The sequence below is a fragment of the Natator depressus genome, chromosome 6 (assembly GCF_965152275.1).
Source record: "Natator depressus isolate rNatDep1 chromosome 6, rNatDep2.hap1, whole genome shotgun sequence".
In the NCBI taxonomy this organism is placed as follows: domain Eukaryota; kingdom Metazoa; phylum Chordata; order Testudines; family Cheloniidae; genus Natator; species Natator depressus.
This window is the reverse complement of record NC_134239.1, coordinates 28,082,412-28,095,666: the sequence shown is the minus strand read 5'-3', so window position 1 is coordinate 28,095,666 and position 13,255 is coordinate 28,082,412. Positions and strand designations below refer to the sequence as shown.

Here is a 13,255-nt window from a genome sequence, read left to right as displayed (position 1 = left end):
CCAAGGTAGCCCAGGAGGGGTGGTGGAGGAGGGAAGGAAAATGCCACACAGCACTTTAAAAGTTTACAACTTTAAAATTTATTGAATGCCAGCCTTCTTTTTTTGGCGCAATCCTCTGTGGCGGAGTGGCTGATTGGCCGGTGGCCCCCCCCACCGCGTTCTTGGGCGTCTGGGTGTGGAGGCTATGGAACCTGGGGAGGAGGGCGGTTGGTTACACAGGGGCTGTAGTGGCAGTCTGTGCTCCAGCTGCCTTTGCTGCAGCTCAACCATACACTGGAGCATACTGGTTTGATCCTCCAGCAGCCTCAGCATTGAATCCTGCCTCCTCTCATCACGCTGCCGCCACATTTGAGCTTCAGCCCTGTCTTCAGCCCACCACTTACTCTCTTCAGCCTGCCACCTCTCCTCCCGGTCATTTTGTGCTTTCCTGCACTCTGACACTATTTGCCACCACGCATTCGTCTGTGCTCTGTCAATGTGGGAGGACAGCATGAGCTCAGAGAACATTTCATCTCAAGTGCGTTTTTTTTTCTTTCTAATCTTCACTAGCCTCTGGGAAGGAGAAGATCCTGTGATCATTGAAACACATGCAGCTGGTGGAGGAAAAAAAAGGGACAGCGGTATTTAAAAAGACACATTTTATAAAACAGTGGCTACAGTCTTTCTGGGTAAACCTTGCTGTTAACATTACATACATAGCACATGTGCTTTCGTTACAAGGTCACATTTTGCCTCCCCCCACCGCGTGGCTACCCCCTCAACCCTCCCCCGTCCCCGTGGCTAACAGCGGGGAACATTTCTGTTTAGCCACAGGCAAACAGCCCAGCAGGAACGGGCTCCTCTGAGTGTCCCCTGAAGAAAAGCACTCTATTTCAACCAGGTGACCATGAATTATATCTCACTCTCCTGAGGATAACACAGAGAGATAAAGAATGGATATTGTTTGAACGCCAGCAAACATACACTGCAATGCTTTGTTGTACAATGATTCCCGAGTACGTGTTACTGGCCTGGAGTGGTAAAGTGTCCTATCATGAAGGACGCAATAAGGCTGCCCTCCCCAGAAACCTTTTGCAAAGGCTTTGGGAGTACATCCAGGAGAGCCACGAATGCCAGGGCAAATTAATCCTTTCACATGCTTGCTTTTAAACCATGTATAGTATTTTAAAAGGTACACTCACCGGAGGTCCCTTCTCCGCCTGCCGAGTCCAGGAGGCAGCCTTGGGTGGGTTCAGGGGGTACTGGCTCCAGGTCCAGGGTGAGAAACAGTTCCTGGCTGTCGGGAAAACCGGTTTCTCCGCTTGCTTGCTGTGAGCTATCTACAACCTCATCATCATCATCATCATCATCTTCGTCCCCAAAACCTGCTTCCGTGTTGCCTCCATCTCCATTGAAGGAGTCAAACAACACGGCTGGGGTAGTGGTGGCTGAACCCCCTAAAATGGCATGCAGCTCATCATAGAAGCGGCATGTTTGGGGCTCTGACCCAGAGCGGCCGTTCGCCCCTCTGGTTTTCTGGTAGGCTTGCCTCAGCTCCTTAAGTTTCACGCGGCTCTGCTTCGGGTCCCTGTTATGGCCTCTGTCCTTCATGCCCTGGGAGATTTTCACAAAGGTTTTGGCATTTCGAAAACTGGAACGGAGTTCTGATAGCACGGATTCCTCTCCCCATACAGCGATCAGATCCCGTACCTCCCATTCAGTCCATGCTGGAGCTCTTTTGCGATTCTGGGACTCCATCATGGTCACCTCTGCTGATGAGCTCTGCATGGTCACCTGCAGCTTGCCACGCTGGCCAAACAGGAAATGAGATTCAAAAGTTCGCGGTTCTTTTCCTGTCTACCTGGCCAGTGCATCTGAGTTGAGAGTGCTGTCCAGAGCGGTCACAATGGAGCACTCTGGGATAGCTCCCGGAGGCCAATACCATCAAATTGTGTCCACAGTACCCCAAATTCGACCCGGCAAGGCCGATTTAAGCGCTAATCCACTTGTCAGGGGTGGAGTAAGGCAATCGATTTTAAGAGCCCTTTAAGTCAAAATAAAGGGCTTCATCATGTGGACGGGTGCAGGTTTACATCGATTTAACGCTGCTAAATTCGACCTAAAGTCCTAGTGTAGACCAGGGCTAACAAATTTATTTGGGTATAAGCTTTCCTGGGCTAGAACCCACTTCATCAGATGCATGAAGAGGAAAATATAGGAGCAGGTATAAATACATGAAAGGATGGGGGTTGCCTTACCAGGTGTGAGGTCAGTCTAACGAGATAAATCAATTAACAGCAGGATACCAAGGGAGGAAAAGTAACTTTTGAAGTGGTAGTGAGAGAGGCCCATTACAGATAGTTGACAAGAAGGTGTGAGTAACAGTAGGGAGAAATTAGTATTGGGGAAATTAAGTTTAGGTTTTATAATGACCCAACTACTCCCAGTCTTTATTCAGGCCTAATATGATGGTATCCAGTTTGCAAATTAATTCTAGTTCTGGAGCTTCATGTTTGAGTCTGTTTTTGAAGTTTTTTTTGTTGAAGAATTGCCACTTTTAGGTCTGTTATTGAGTGACCAGAGAGATTGAAGTGTTCTCCTACTGGTTTTTGAATGTTATGATTCCTGATGTCAGATTTGTGTCCATTTATTCTTTTGTGTAGAGACTGTCCGGTTTGGCCAACGTATATGGCAGAGGGACATTGCTGGCACATGATGACATATATCAGAGTGGTAGATGTGCAGGTGAACGAGCCCCTGATGGTGTGGCTGATGTGGTTAGGTCCTATCACGGTGTCCCTTGAAAAGCTATGTGGACAGAGTTGGCACCGGGGTTTGTTGCAGGGTTTGATTCCTGGGTTGGTGTTTTTGTTGTGTGGTGTGTAGTTGCTGGTGAGTATTTGCTTCAGGTTGGGGGGCTGTCTGTAAGCGAGGACCTAACCACATCAGCCACACCATCAGGAGTTCTGAGCATCCGTGACTCCTGTTGACTTCAGTGGGAGCTGTGAGTGCTCTGAACCCTTGGAATCAGGCCATCGATATCTAACAGATGACACATGTGGCCAAATTATAACTGCTTTGGCACAGGGTGCGCTCGGAGGGGAAGATGGAGCAAGCTTTCTCCTTCTCTCGCCAACCCTGCTAATTCCCAGTATGTTTGTACAGGAGGCAGCCATAGATCAGCTGCAGGCATTGAAGATCACAAGGGGGGTAACGAGTGCTGCTGGCAGCCCCAGAGAATGGTGTCTGGGCAGGGCAATAAAGTTACATTAGTGATCAATGTAACCCATTGTGTCCATACCACAGAAAAATTGTATACCTCATGACACTAAAGCATAAGTAAGCAATGAAAATCAGGAATGGAATTGTGTTTTGTATTGCTTTAAGCCTATTGTCATCTAGAATCTTTTATAAGTGAGTAAATTATATTACCTTGTTTGCTGCTTAATTTCCCAAAAGCTAATCATGATTATTATGGTTTACAACTATCTATTGAATGTCCTCAAGTCTAGGATGGACTGTAATTTAGGACTAAAAGGGGAAAATACGCAATTTATCCTTGCATTGCTTTTCCTCTGCCTTGCTTTTTCTTTGCACTCCATAAAAATCTCCTCTGTTACTGTTGTACAGTATAGCCAACATTATCGCTTTCTTTTTAGACAAAATGTGAGGAATATTGGCCAGTCAAAGGATCCAACTATTACGATGACGTTACTGTAACATTGGTCTCAGAGTATGTCCTTCCAGAATGGACAATAAGAGACTTCACAGTGGAAGACGTGAGTAATTCATTGGGTGTATAAGACTCTAATGTGTTTGTAGAAATATATCTACTGCATCTCTGGAAAGAGAAACTTCACCATCCAAGTCAAATCAGAATGGGGAAAGCAATCACTCCTGCAGACTTCACAACAAAAGTAGAACTTAGCTAAAGGAAAAATATTGTACAGCTTGTTTTAATCTGGGACATGATCGCTCTAGTCTCCTTCCTGCCTAAGATCTGATTAAGGTGTTTCATGCTGTGTATCAGCAATCGGCCTCATGTGGGAGTCAGGGACTGAATGAGCATCTGCTGATTGGACCCATAATTTGACCTTTCGGTGCTCTATTATAGAACCCTCTGATGGGCCTGCTAATGAATTACCAGTAAGGGACCTCACTGGCGATTAAGGGATCTCTGCATGAAAATTTGTCTCCAGGATCCAGTCACATTATGGGCTCACCAGCAGCAGTGGTGCAGAGCCCATGCTGTGATCCTGCAACCCATGCTGACATGAGGAGGCCGTACTCACACACTAAAGAGACCACCGTATAAAGGCAAAGGCAAAAGAGAAGAATTTCAATCGTTTATCTGGGCGAAGGGTGTCCTCAGCCATAAAGAGGCAATTGAATAATGCATCCTGAAAGTAGTGCACAGTTCACAGGAGGCACCTGTAATAATGCTGAACTAGCCACAATATCTTCCTACCATAATTGTTTTGTGATGTTCTTTTGAGGCCTAATTTCTCATCTTTCAATGTATGCTCTTTTAGAATAATGCAACTGAAATCCACTCTGTACGCCAGTTCCATTTCACTTCCTGGCCTGACCATGGTGTTCCAGAGACAACAGACCTTCTTATTAACTTTAGACATCTGGTACAGGAAAACATGAGCCACAATCCCCCAGATTCTCCTACTCTGGTGCACTGCAGGTACAGTAATTCCACAATGGCTTCCTTTTAAGAGCACGTTTAATATTAAAGTGTTCCTTTTCAAGCAGTAGAAAAAGCTTAACACCGTTACTATTTATGTATGTGTATTGTCCATCCTGCCAAGTTATATGAAAGGGCCCTTTGCTGTACACCTGAGAAATGCAATAAAACAGTGTGGATGCCAAAATGCATTACCCTCCAGTAAACAGTTCATTAAGGGGTTTTGTTGCTGTAGTCCTTTTGGGGGTCTCTCATTGACTGGAAAATTCAGCACCAAAAATTGCATTATAAAGCACTTTATGTATAATTTTTATGGTTTTTGCGAGCCCAGAAGGAATCATGCAGCCCTACTGACAATGGTAATAAGAACTCCTACAGACTGTAAGGGCCTTGATCCCAATGCCCACTGAAGTCAGTGGAAATCTTCCTAATAACTTCAATGGCTTTGCATCAGGCCTTGGGTTGTCTATAATTAAGAGAAAATAATAGGTGAAAGGCCGTCATGCTTCTGTCTAACGCATAGTCATTTTACTGCAGTGCTGGTGTTGGCAGGACAGGTACTTTCATTGCAATTGACCGTCTGATTCAGCAAATAGAAATGGAGAACACCAGTGATGTGTATGGAGTAGTATATGATCTTCGAATGCATCGACCTTTAATGGTGCAAACAGAGGTAAGGCTAATCTCTTCCATTTAACGTGCCTGAAGATCACTGCATAATAGCTCAAGAAAGGCAGCGTAAATAGACAGCTCAGAAATATGTTCCACTCCAGAGGCTTTCTCCTGTTCTTACCCAACATTTCAAAATTCTGTTTTTGTCAGCTCAACAAAGGAGTGCCCAGCGGGGACCCATGGAAACCCTAAAGGGGTACAGAGTCCCCTGCGATCATCAGCTTTCCACACATCCTGCCCTATCTCTTCCCAGTGAAAGCAGTTGCAGCCATGGACCACAGTAAAACCCATAGAGCTGCCACAAAGGGGATGGGGAGTTGGGAGAAAAGTGATTCCCTATAGTGAGCTGGGGGAGCCTGAGGGAGCCGGAGGCTGAGGGGGAAATTATTCCAGCCGGCAGCACCATTTTGGAGCACTGCTGTTGGGCCTCTGTTACTCCTTTAAAATTCTCCACAGTTGACTGTCAAGCAGAGAGATCTAGCTCCATCTCTGCGGGGACAGGGAACTCTGCACATACTTCCCCTTCTCTTGCACAGGTCTGAAGTGAAAGATGGTGAAATCACAGACTCTGCTCCTTGGGCAAGGGGGAGGTATTTGGGCTGCCATGTAGTCACTGCCACAGCACTTGGGATCGAGAGCCTCTCTCAGAATTACAAGTGTGCCGCAGCATCTGTTTATCAGTTTGTTTATTTTGTGGGTTTGGCAGCACTGTCTGTATAGTCAGTTTCACTGCTTCTCCAGGCTGAATATTCCATGTGGTTTGTGTAGGTCTTTCATATAGCAACAAAGGGGAGTAAAACGTTTAAAATAACCAGGAAAATAGGAATGTAAAAAACCACAAAAATTGGCAGGGCGACTCTGGGACAGCTATGGTACCTGAAACTGTACTGGCAGGCACTTAAGGAGTTAATCTGGAGGGCCTCACTCCACCTGGAAATGGTGCTGACTACCTGTGTCGCTTTGAGTTACCTCCAATAAAACACTTCCCTCTGCTGGTACATGTGTCTCTCTCAGCTCCTTGCTCCCATCTGCACCCACATCATGACAGGAACTTTTTTTACTTTGAATAGATTAAGCTTGATGGGGTTGCTTTTTAAAGGAGCAAACAGTTAAAAGACCACCGTCAACTTGATTTTTTTTAAAACCAACTAAAGAGTTCTCTGTCAGATTGCTTAAAATTATATAGCATGTCTTCAGTTTAACAAGGGGGGAGGTTGTTAGTCTGTGATTTATATTTAGAAGGGTCTTGGGTCTACCACTCCTGTCCTCTTCCCTTTTTTTCTCTCTACACACCTCTGCCTCTTTATGTTCAATTTCTGCTTTGCTGCTGCTGTAACAAGCAGAAAAGACACCCCCCGCCCCAGGGGCATTGACCATCAATAGAATGATTAATTGAATGACACACAAAGTATTGTCAAATGCCCCAAATAACCATAGCAATTCTTAGGTATTACTTGCAAAAATAGTAGCTATGACCTTTTCAGGTGGAAATATGACTTCTGAAATAATTTTCTGTATGCATTTGCTTCTGCCATTAGCATTAGTTTGTTTAACCCCCACCATGGGCTTTGTGAGAGGCCATAAGAACCTTGGCATAGCCTAAATCCATGCAGGAAAGAATGCCTCCCACCCCCGGCTTTGCTTCGCAAAGGATATGTGTATCGGCTGTCCCTTGTTCTAATCTCCTTCAAAGGATATGAACCCCTCTTTCCTGATTGTGAGGCCTTCATTAGGGCCCTGATGGTACTACTGATTCCAAATGTGTGGACTATGTTGAAGTCACTAAGACTCCCTACAGATGCCATGGACTTTTCCATACAGAGTCAGTTGCAGAATTGGGGCCTACATTTGGGGGAAGTAAAATCCTCTCAGAGTATATTTCTGCTTCTAGCCATATCAAAAATGTTACCTTCATCACAACGAGCTGTGGATTTTTGGGGCAACTGTTTTCTGTTACTTATACATGATCTGCAGGAATATTCGGTGCCACAGTGCATCTTGCCCGTGTCTGAAAAGCACATTGTATAGCCATGAACATAATTACCCTCACAATGATGTATTTGCTACAATCTATAATGCCCTTCATTATTTTTTTTTTTTTCATTAGGACCAGTATGTCTTCCTAAACCAGTGTGTTTTGGACATTATTAAATCCCAAAGAAACAAAAAATCAGATCTTATCTACCAAAACACAACAGCAATGGCAATCTATGAAAATTTTGGACCAACACCGGGTTTTGAGAAGGCAAATGGCTACCACACATAATCAGAGAGGGAAGAAATGTCACTTGGGAGGCCATTACTGTCCTGCACAAAGGAAAACAAAATGCACTGTTGTTGTACATTTGTGTGTACAGCGTCTTTTATTATTTTTTCAGTCTTGTATATCTAATTTGAAGATGGCCGTGTAAAAATGTCATTTGGAGTTGTGGGTTAGTATAAAAAGAAGCTGTAAGTTAACAGAGGAAATTGCTTTATCTTGGGAATTTCACAATACTCGTAGGCGAAACAACATTTGCAGTACAAACAGTGAAGTAAATATTAAAAATAACAAATTACATAGGCTCTTTTTTAATTACAATTTTGTATGATTTCATATCCAGATACCTGGCTTGTGGGCTGTGGAATATATTTTATAAAAGTCAGGAACATATTTTATCTACTGTACCTGGTTACTTAGTTGATGGATATATGCTTCATTGTGATTTGTCCTTAGTGCTCCTTTTGATTTATAAGGAGTACAAATGCCTTCTACGAATGGATGTTGATATTTGGAAATTGTGCCTTTTCTGGTTATTACTCTGTAGGCAAAAATAATCAGAGCCCTATATTTTTGTACTGAGACTTGTAATTAGAATATAGATTTTAACTCTAGTAATATTGCTGGCGAGACGCTCCTAGATTTTGGTAGTGATCTTCCCCTTTTTGTATTCCATCACAACCTTGAGAGGCCTTATATCACAGTGCCTCAGTCTAGAGCAAAAGGAGGGTAAGAGTTGTGTGTCATTCTGAGCTTTAGTGTGTGTGTGTGTGTGTGTGTGTGTGTGAGAGAGAGAGTTGGGAGAGGGTAAACAACTCCTCCCATTTCTGGCTGATATTTCTGTTTTATAGAGTTTATAAGGATTTATTTAAAGGTGCAATATGTGATTTTTTGAATAATTGCTCTACTTAAAGAGAGCTTTACTCAGGTTGTCTCTTTTTTAATTTTTTTTCCCCCTAAATATATAAATCTGTGAAAATTTCAGACTGAGAATTCACATGTCAAAGTGCTCCCAAACAGGTTCACTGGCTTTATTCTATTTAGCAAAAGTAAATGCACAAATATCTACTGTATATATCAATTACTAGAATCTGTTGTTTTAGCCTGTCAAAACTGAGGTGTGTGTTTTATCTTGGTGCATCTCAAAAATATAATTTAACTGTTTTATAATTGTTTCCAACATGCTGCTGCTGCTATTTTAACTGATCCTTTTTTTAAAAAAAACTAGATATTCATATTACATGTCAATGACTAATTTGGATTTATTTTACTGGTACATTAATGTTATACTTATGAAGGCATTACCAATGAAGGACTTATTTGTTATTTTTAAGGGGTACTGGGTGTTTTTTTCTTCTTTGGATTAGTGCACTGGTTGCATTGTAAAGTATGAAGTTCAGGAACATCCATAAAATAGCTTTTAAAGTCTTATGAAGGTTTAATAGCCAGAGTACCTGGGGTTCTGCAGCATTTGAAGGCCAGTTTGTATGACAAAGGTGGCAAAAACTGCTGCAAATTTTGGAAATTATTGTGGCACTACAATGGGTAGCTGGCTGCCCTGTAGAATCCACTGTTGAATGAAAAATCCCAGGCATCCGGGCATCTGTGAATTTAAGTACTGACAACAGTCATTCTTATTCGGTAATGGAAGTGTGTCATTTAAGCAAAACTGGAGGGAGACCCACACCACAGTTTGACCATGACTCATAATAGCCATTTGTTGTGTTTATTTTATTTTTTCTTCTTCTTATCTGAAATACTTAAAATCAATCAAACCATCCCACCAGACTCCTTCTCAAATGGAAATTGCAATAGGGATTTTTTTTTTTTTACCCTGCATCCTTTCTAAGGTGTCATTAGATCTCAACCAAATGCAAATGCAGCAACTTCTTCACTTAGCTTGGCAGCACAGACCAAACCAAAAAAAATCCCGAAGGCTTCACTAGAGAGAAGGGCCTGCCCCTCTACATTGGTGGGAATTTTTTTTGTTCGTTTTTCATTTAAATACTACTACTCTCTGTGGTAGTGCAGTCTTAGGGTACCATGGAAGTGCATGGCTGGTCAGCAGTTGTTATTCCTGGGACAGCCCAAAAGGTCCTGGAGTCCAAGAATACCGCACTTGGTTTAGAAAGTGCCTATCTTATGTAGCAGAGAAGAGCAGTGAATGCATTGTCTCTCATCGTGTTTGTGCTGTGGATTCTGCACCCGAGTTATATAGTGGCTGCATCTGTATTATATAGCAGCAGAACCTCAGAAAACTAGCTATAACTGTGACTATCTATTTTTGGTCTAAACACCCTATGATAGACTGTTGCAGTAACAGGTGATTAAAAGTGGGATCCTCGGTACAGTTTCCATCATGGAAACAATAGAATAAATATTTGTCAAGAGATTCCTAAGAAGTAAATAAAAACTCTGTCCAATCAAAGCCTTTTATGGATTCCAGGTTCCCAAGACATATATCTGCTAAATCAGGAGAGAGTCTGATTTCCCTGCTTATGAATTAAATATGAGAAGAACACAATAGATGAGATTACAGGGCCAATCCTACCTGACTAAAACAGTCACTATTCCCAATCAAGTCTGTTTCCCATAGAGGCCAAAAAGAATTTTCCATGAACAAGGTGTGCAGGCTCAAGCCCTATAGTTTTTAGTGGACAGAAAAAGTTGATTAATGCTTAAAGTGATGTATTCATGAAGTTGGGTGTTGCTCCACTGTGACTAATAGGACAGGCCACATAGGAACTCCCACTGGAAGGAATGGGTCTTACAGGTAATGTTTTATCTTAGAGATTCCCTCTAATCAAGATGACTTGAATAGGATTCTAGCGTATGTTTCTCTTCTACAAACTGATTTTCTGTGTCTTTAGTTTCTTTTGATTCAGGACTAAAGGTTGCTATTTATACTGTCTTATTGCTCTTTATTCTGTTCATTCAATGCTTCTTGTTGGTGGTGCTTGCCTAAAGTAATCTGCTTTCCCAGCCTCAAAACTCTACTGTGTTACAACACTGGGTTTTCTGACTGGGGTTGTTTTGGGGTTTTTTTCAATTTGGGACCCTTTAAAAAGGGAAATGTTCATGTGTGTCAAATAAGGGTTGCTTTTAGGTGAATATTTTGATGTATAAATTTCAGTGTTTTTCATACAGCTGTACAGAAACTTGTAGCACATTGTCTTAATTTTTTAATAGTTTGTTCTTAAAGATATAAAAATAATTAAAAAGCATTAACTTAGAGTGACTCTTTCCATTTTGTTTCTTTATTTTTTCCCTGTTTAACTTAAAATGAATTTTCCATGTCACCAGTCTGGTTCTGGACAAACTTAAAGTCAATACACTAACTTAAGCCTCAGTCCTGCAATGTGACGCATGGGGTCAGACCCACTTTAAAGTCAGTGGGGCTCTGTGAAGGGATAGGGGTCTGTGCATTACTTTGCAGGACCAGGGCCTAATGCTAACACCTCAGGGGTAGCTACTGTGTTCTCTAAATCAGGCCCTAGGTGCTAGTTAAAGGAGTAAGGCCCCAATCCAAAAACCACTGAACTGAATGGAAAAATTCCCATTCAAATTAACGGGCTTTGGTTCAGGGCCTAAGTATCTCTGGGATTCAAACACCTACTCCTATAATAATCAAAGGGGATAGGGTGGGGATAGTCCTCCTCATCCACTGACATGAGTATCCTGCTTTCAACAGAAATGCCTGGGAAGGGCTATAGAAATAACTGTATAAAATGATTCCTCAGGCCTTGATTGTTGGGGGGTGATTGATTCTGGAGCTAAATAATTATAGATAAAATACCAACACCTGATCCGTTTCTTCTGAAATTCCCAGTTTCCTTCTCCTTCAGTTATGTTAATCTTGAACAAGCAGGATCACATACCCCCATGCTGGCGTGACATCGGCACTCAGTAAGTGCAAAGTTCATCATGAGACTTATCAGCACAAAATCTTGTGATGGCCCATAATAACCCCATGAAAGTGACAGGTGGTGTGACAGGATGAATGATGTGAGATCACACACAGTAAATTTCCTATGCGCTCTTGTGGTAATTGCACAATCTCTGTGTATGAGAATAATATCAGAGAAGAAAGTGACAAGTCCTCCGTTGCAGAATGCACAGCGTGTGATTGGGATTGCAGGAGGCAATGTGCTATTGAGAAACTTTTAAGAAAGAGGTTTTTTTTTTCTTAAATCACAAATGTATGTTTTAAAAATATAAAACTAATAAATCAACCCATTCTAGATGTCTGCAGATAACTTGGTGCATTTACAAAGCCAACCAGGAGTCACGCATTGCCCGTAGCTGTAAAAATAACATCTCTTTTAGCCATTTTTAGCCACGGTCTGTTTCCAAATTGTGGTAGGTGACAAGAAAGGCTAAAGTCAATCTGCAGCTCAGTCACAGATGTTTCTAATCAATTTGTTGTTATTTCTTCTAGAAACATAATGGAAGCAGATAGGGCCTATTTTGTGAAGAGGTACAATGTGAAAATGAATCTGAATGGGTGATCAGGAGGGCCTTTCCTCCATACAATGTCATAGGCAGCAGATCAGTCTAAGACAGCTCCCCCAGTCTTGACTTCTGCTGGGATTCTGCTTGTGTTGTTGTTAAGGCTAATATTTGGAGCTCATGGGTTAAAGGAAGGCTTTGCCTTTAGCAATGGTGGGGGAGCTAAGGGAGAGTCCCCAGCCCTCTCCTTCTCCTGGGCTTGGGGAAGCTCACCTCCCTCTGCTCTACACTGTTAAGTAAGGCGGGGACAAGTCCAGGCTGACTCATCCGACATCGAAGCAATAGAAGTAGCATTTTCTTCCATATGCATTAGTGGGAGAAGATCCAGACATAGATCCTGTGGGGTGTGCGTGTGCGTGTGCGTGATTGGACTAACGTTACTAAATTGTGCCCTTGAAGCTAAACCAGCACATCACATTGCTGGCAGAGGTGCAAAGGTTCTGAGTTGGCTTTGACCAGTATGCTAAGTAACTTAATGGGCCAGTTCTTTCGTAGACTGTGTGGCTGGGTTGTCTGTGTGTTGGGTTTTTTTTTTTTTTTTCATTTTTAATAATCTGCCTGTCTTTCAGTGCCCTGAGGTTATTCCTGTTCACAGCAATAATGCTATGCCAGGATGTGTTGGCACAATGGAAGAAGAATATTAGCAGGGCAGGTATAATGTACAGTTCCAGGAGACTAGCCAATATACACAATCATACTGTTCCTGATGACTGTTATCTAGCATTGACTTAATTATTAAAAATATCTTCATAGAGATGCCAAATTTACCTTTTTTAGGTATATACTATTTACCTTCATTTTAAAACTATTCTGTTTATTGTGTTATGTAGCTCAGAGAATGTGCAGAATTCAGTAAAATTGTACATAACTGTTCTTTTTTAAGAAAAGGACATTCTCTGAAACCCAGAAATCTCCCCTAACTTTCAAACTAACTCTTAGGAGAGGGGCCTTGACTTGGACCCTAGAGTTCAGTGGCCTCTGATTCTCTTGGACCCAACGGGTAAAGCAGTTCTGAAGTTGAAGGTCATCTGACAGTAATGCTTGGTCACTTCCTCACAGCTGTTCAGATCTAGGCACTGTTAACTCATAGATCTGCTGAGACTGAGTCATCTGGAGACAGGTGCATGCTCTCTCTACAACGA

At 42.3% G+C, this 13,255-nt stretch overlaps 1 protein-coding gene across 1 annotated transcript in view; it reads left to right on the top strand.

The window, feature by feature from the left end:
* The window catches only part of PTPRJ (protein tyrosine phosphatase receptor type J), a 138,228-nt gene extending 127,430 nt beyond the window's left edge, over window positions 1-10,798 (top strand). The window contains exons 21-24 of the mRNA XM_074954874.1: window positions 3,639-3,758; window positions 4,512-4,672; window positions 5,210-5,345; window positions 7,452-10,798. Of these exons, the coding sequence (XP_074810975.1) occupies window positions 3,639-3,758; window positions 4,512-4,672; window positions 5,210-5,345; window positions 7,452-7,610 (576 nt within the window). The 3' untranslated portion in view covers window positions 7,611-10,798. The remainder of the gene's footprint in view (window positions 1-3,638; window positions 3,759-4,511; window positions 4,673-5,209; window positions 5,346-7,451) is intronic.
* The last annotated feature ends 2,457 nt before the right edge of the window (window positions 10,799-13,255 follow it).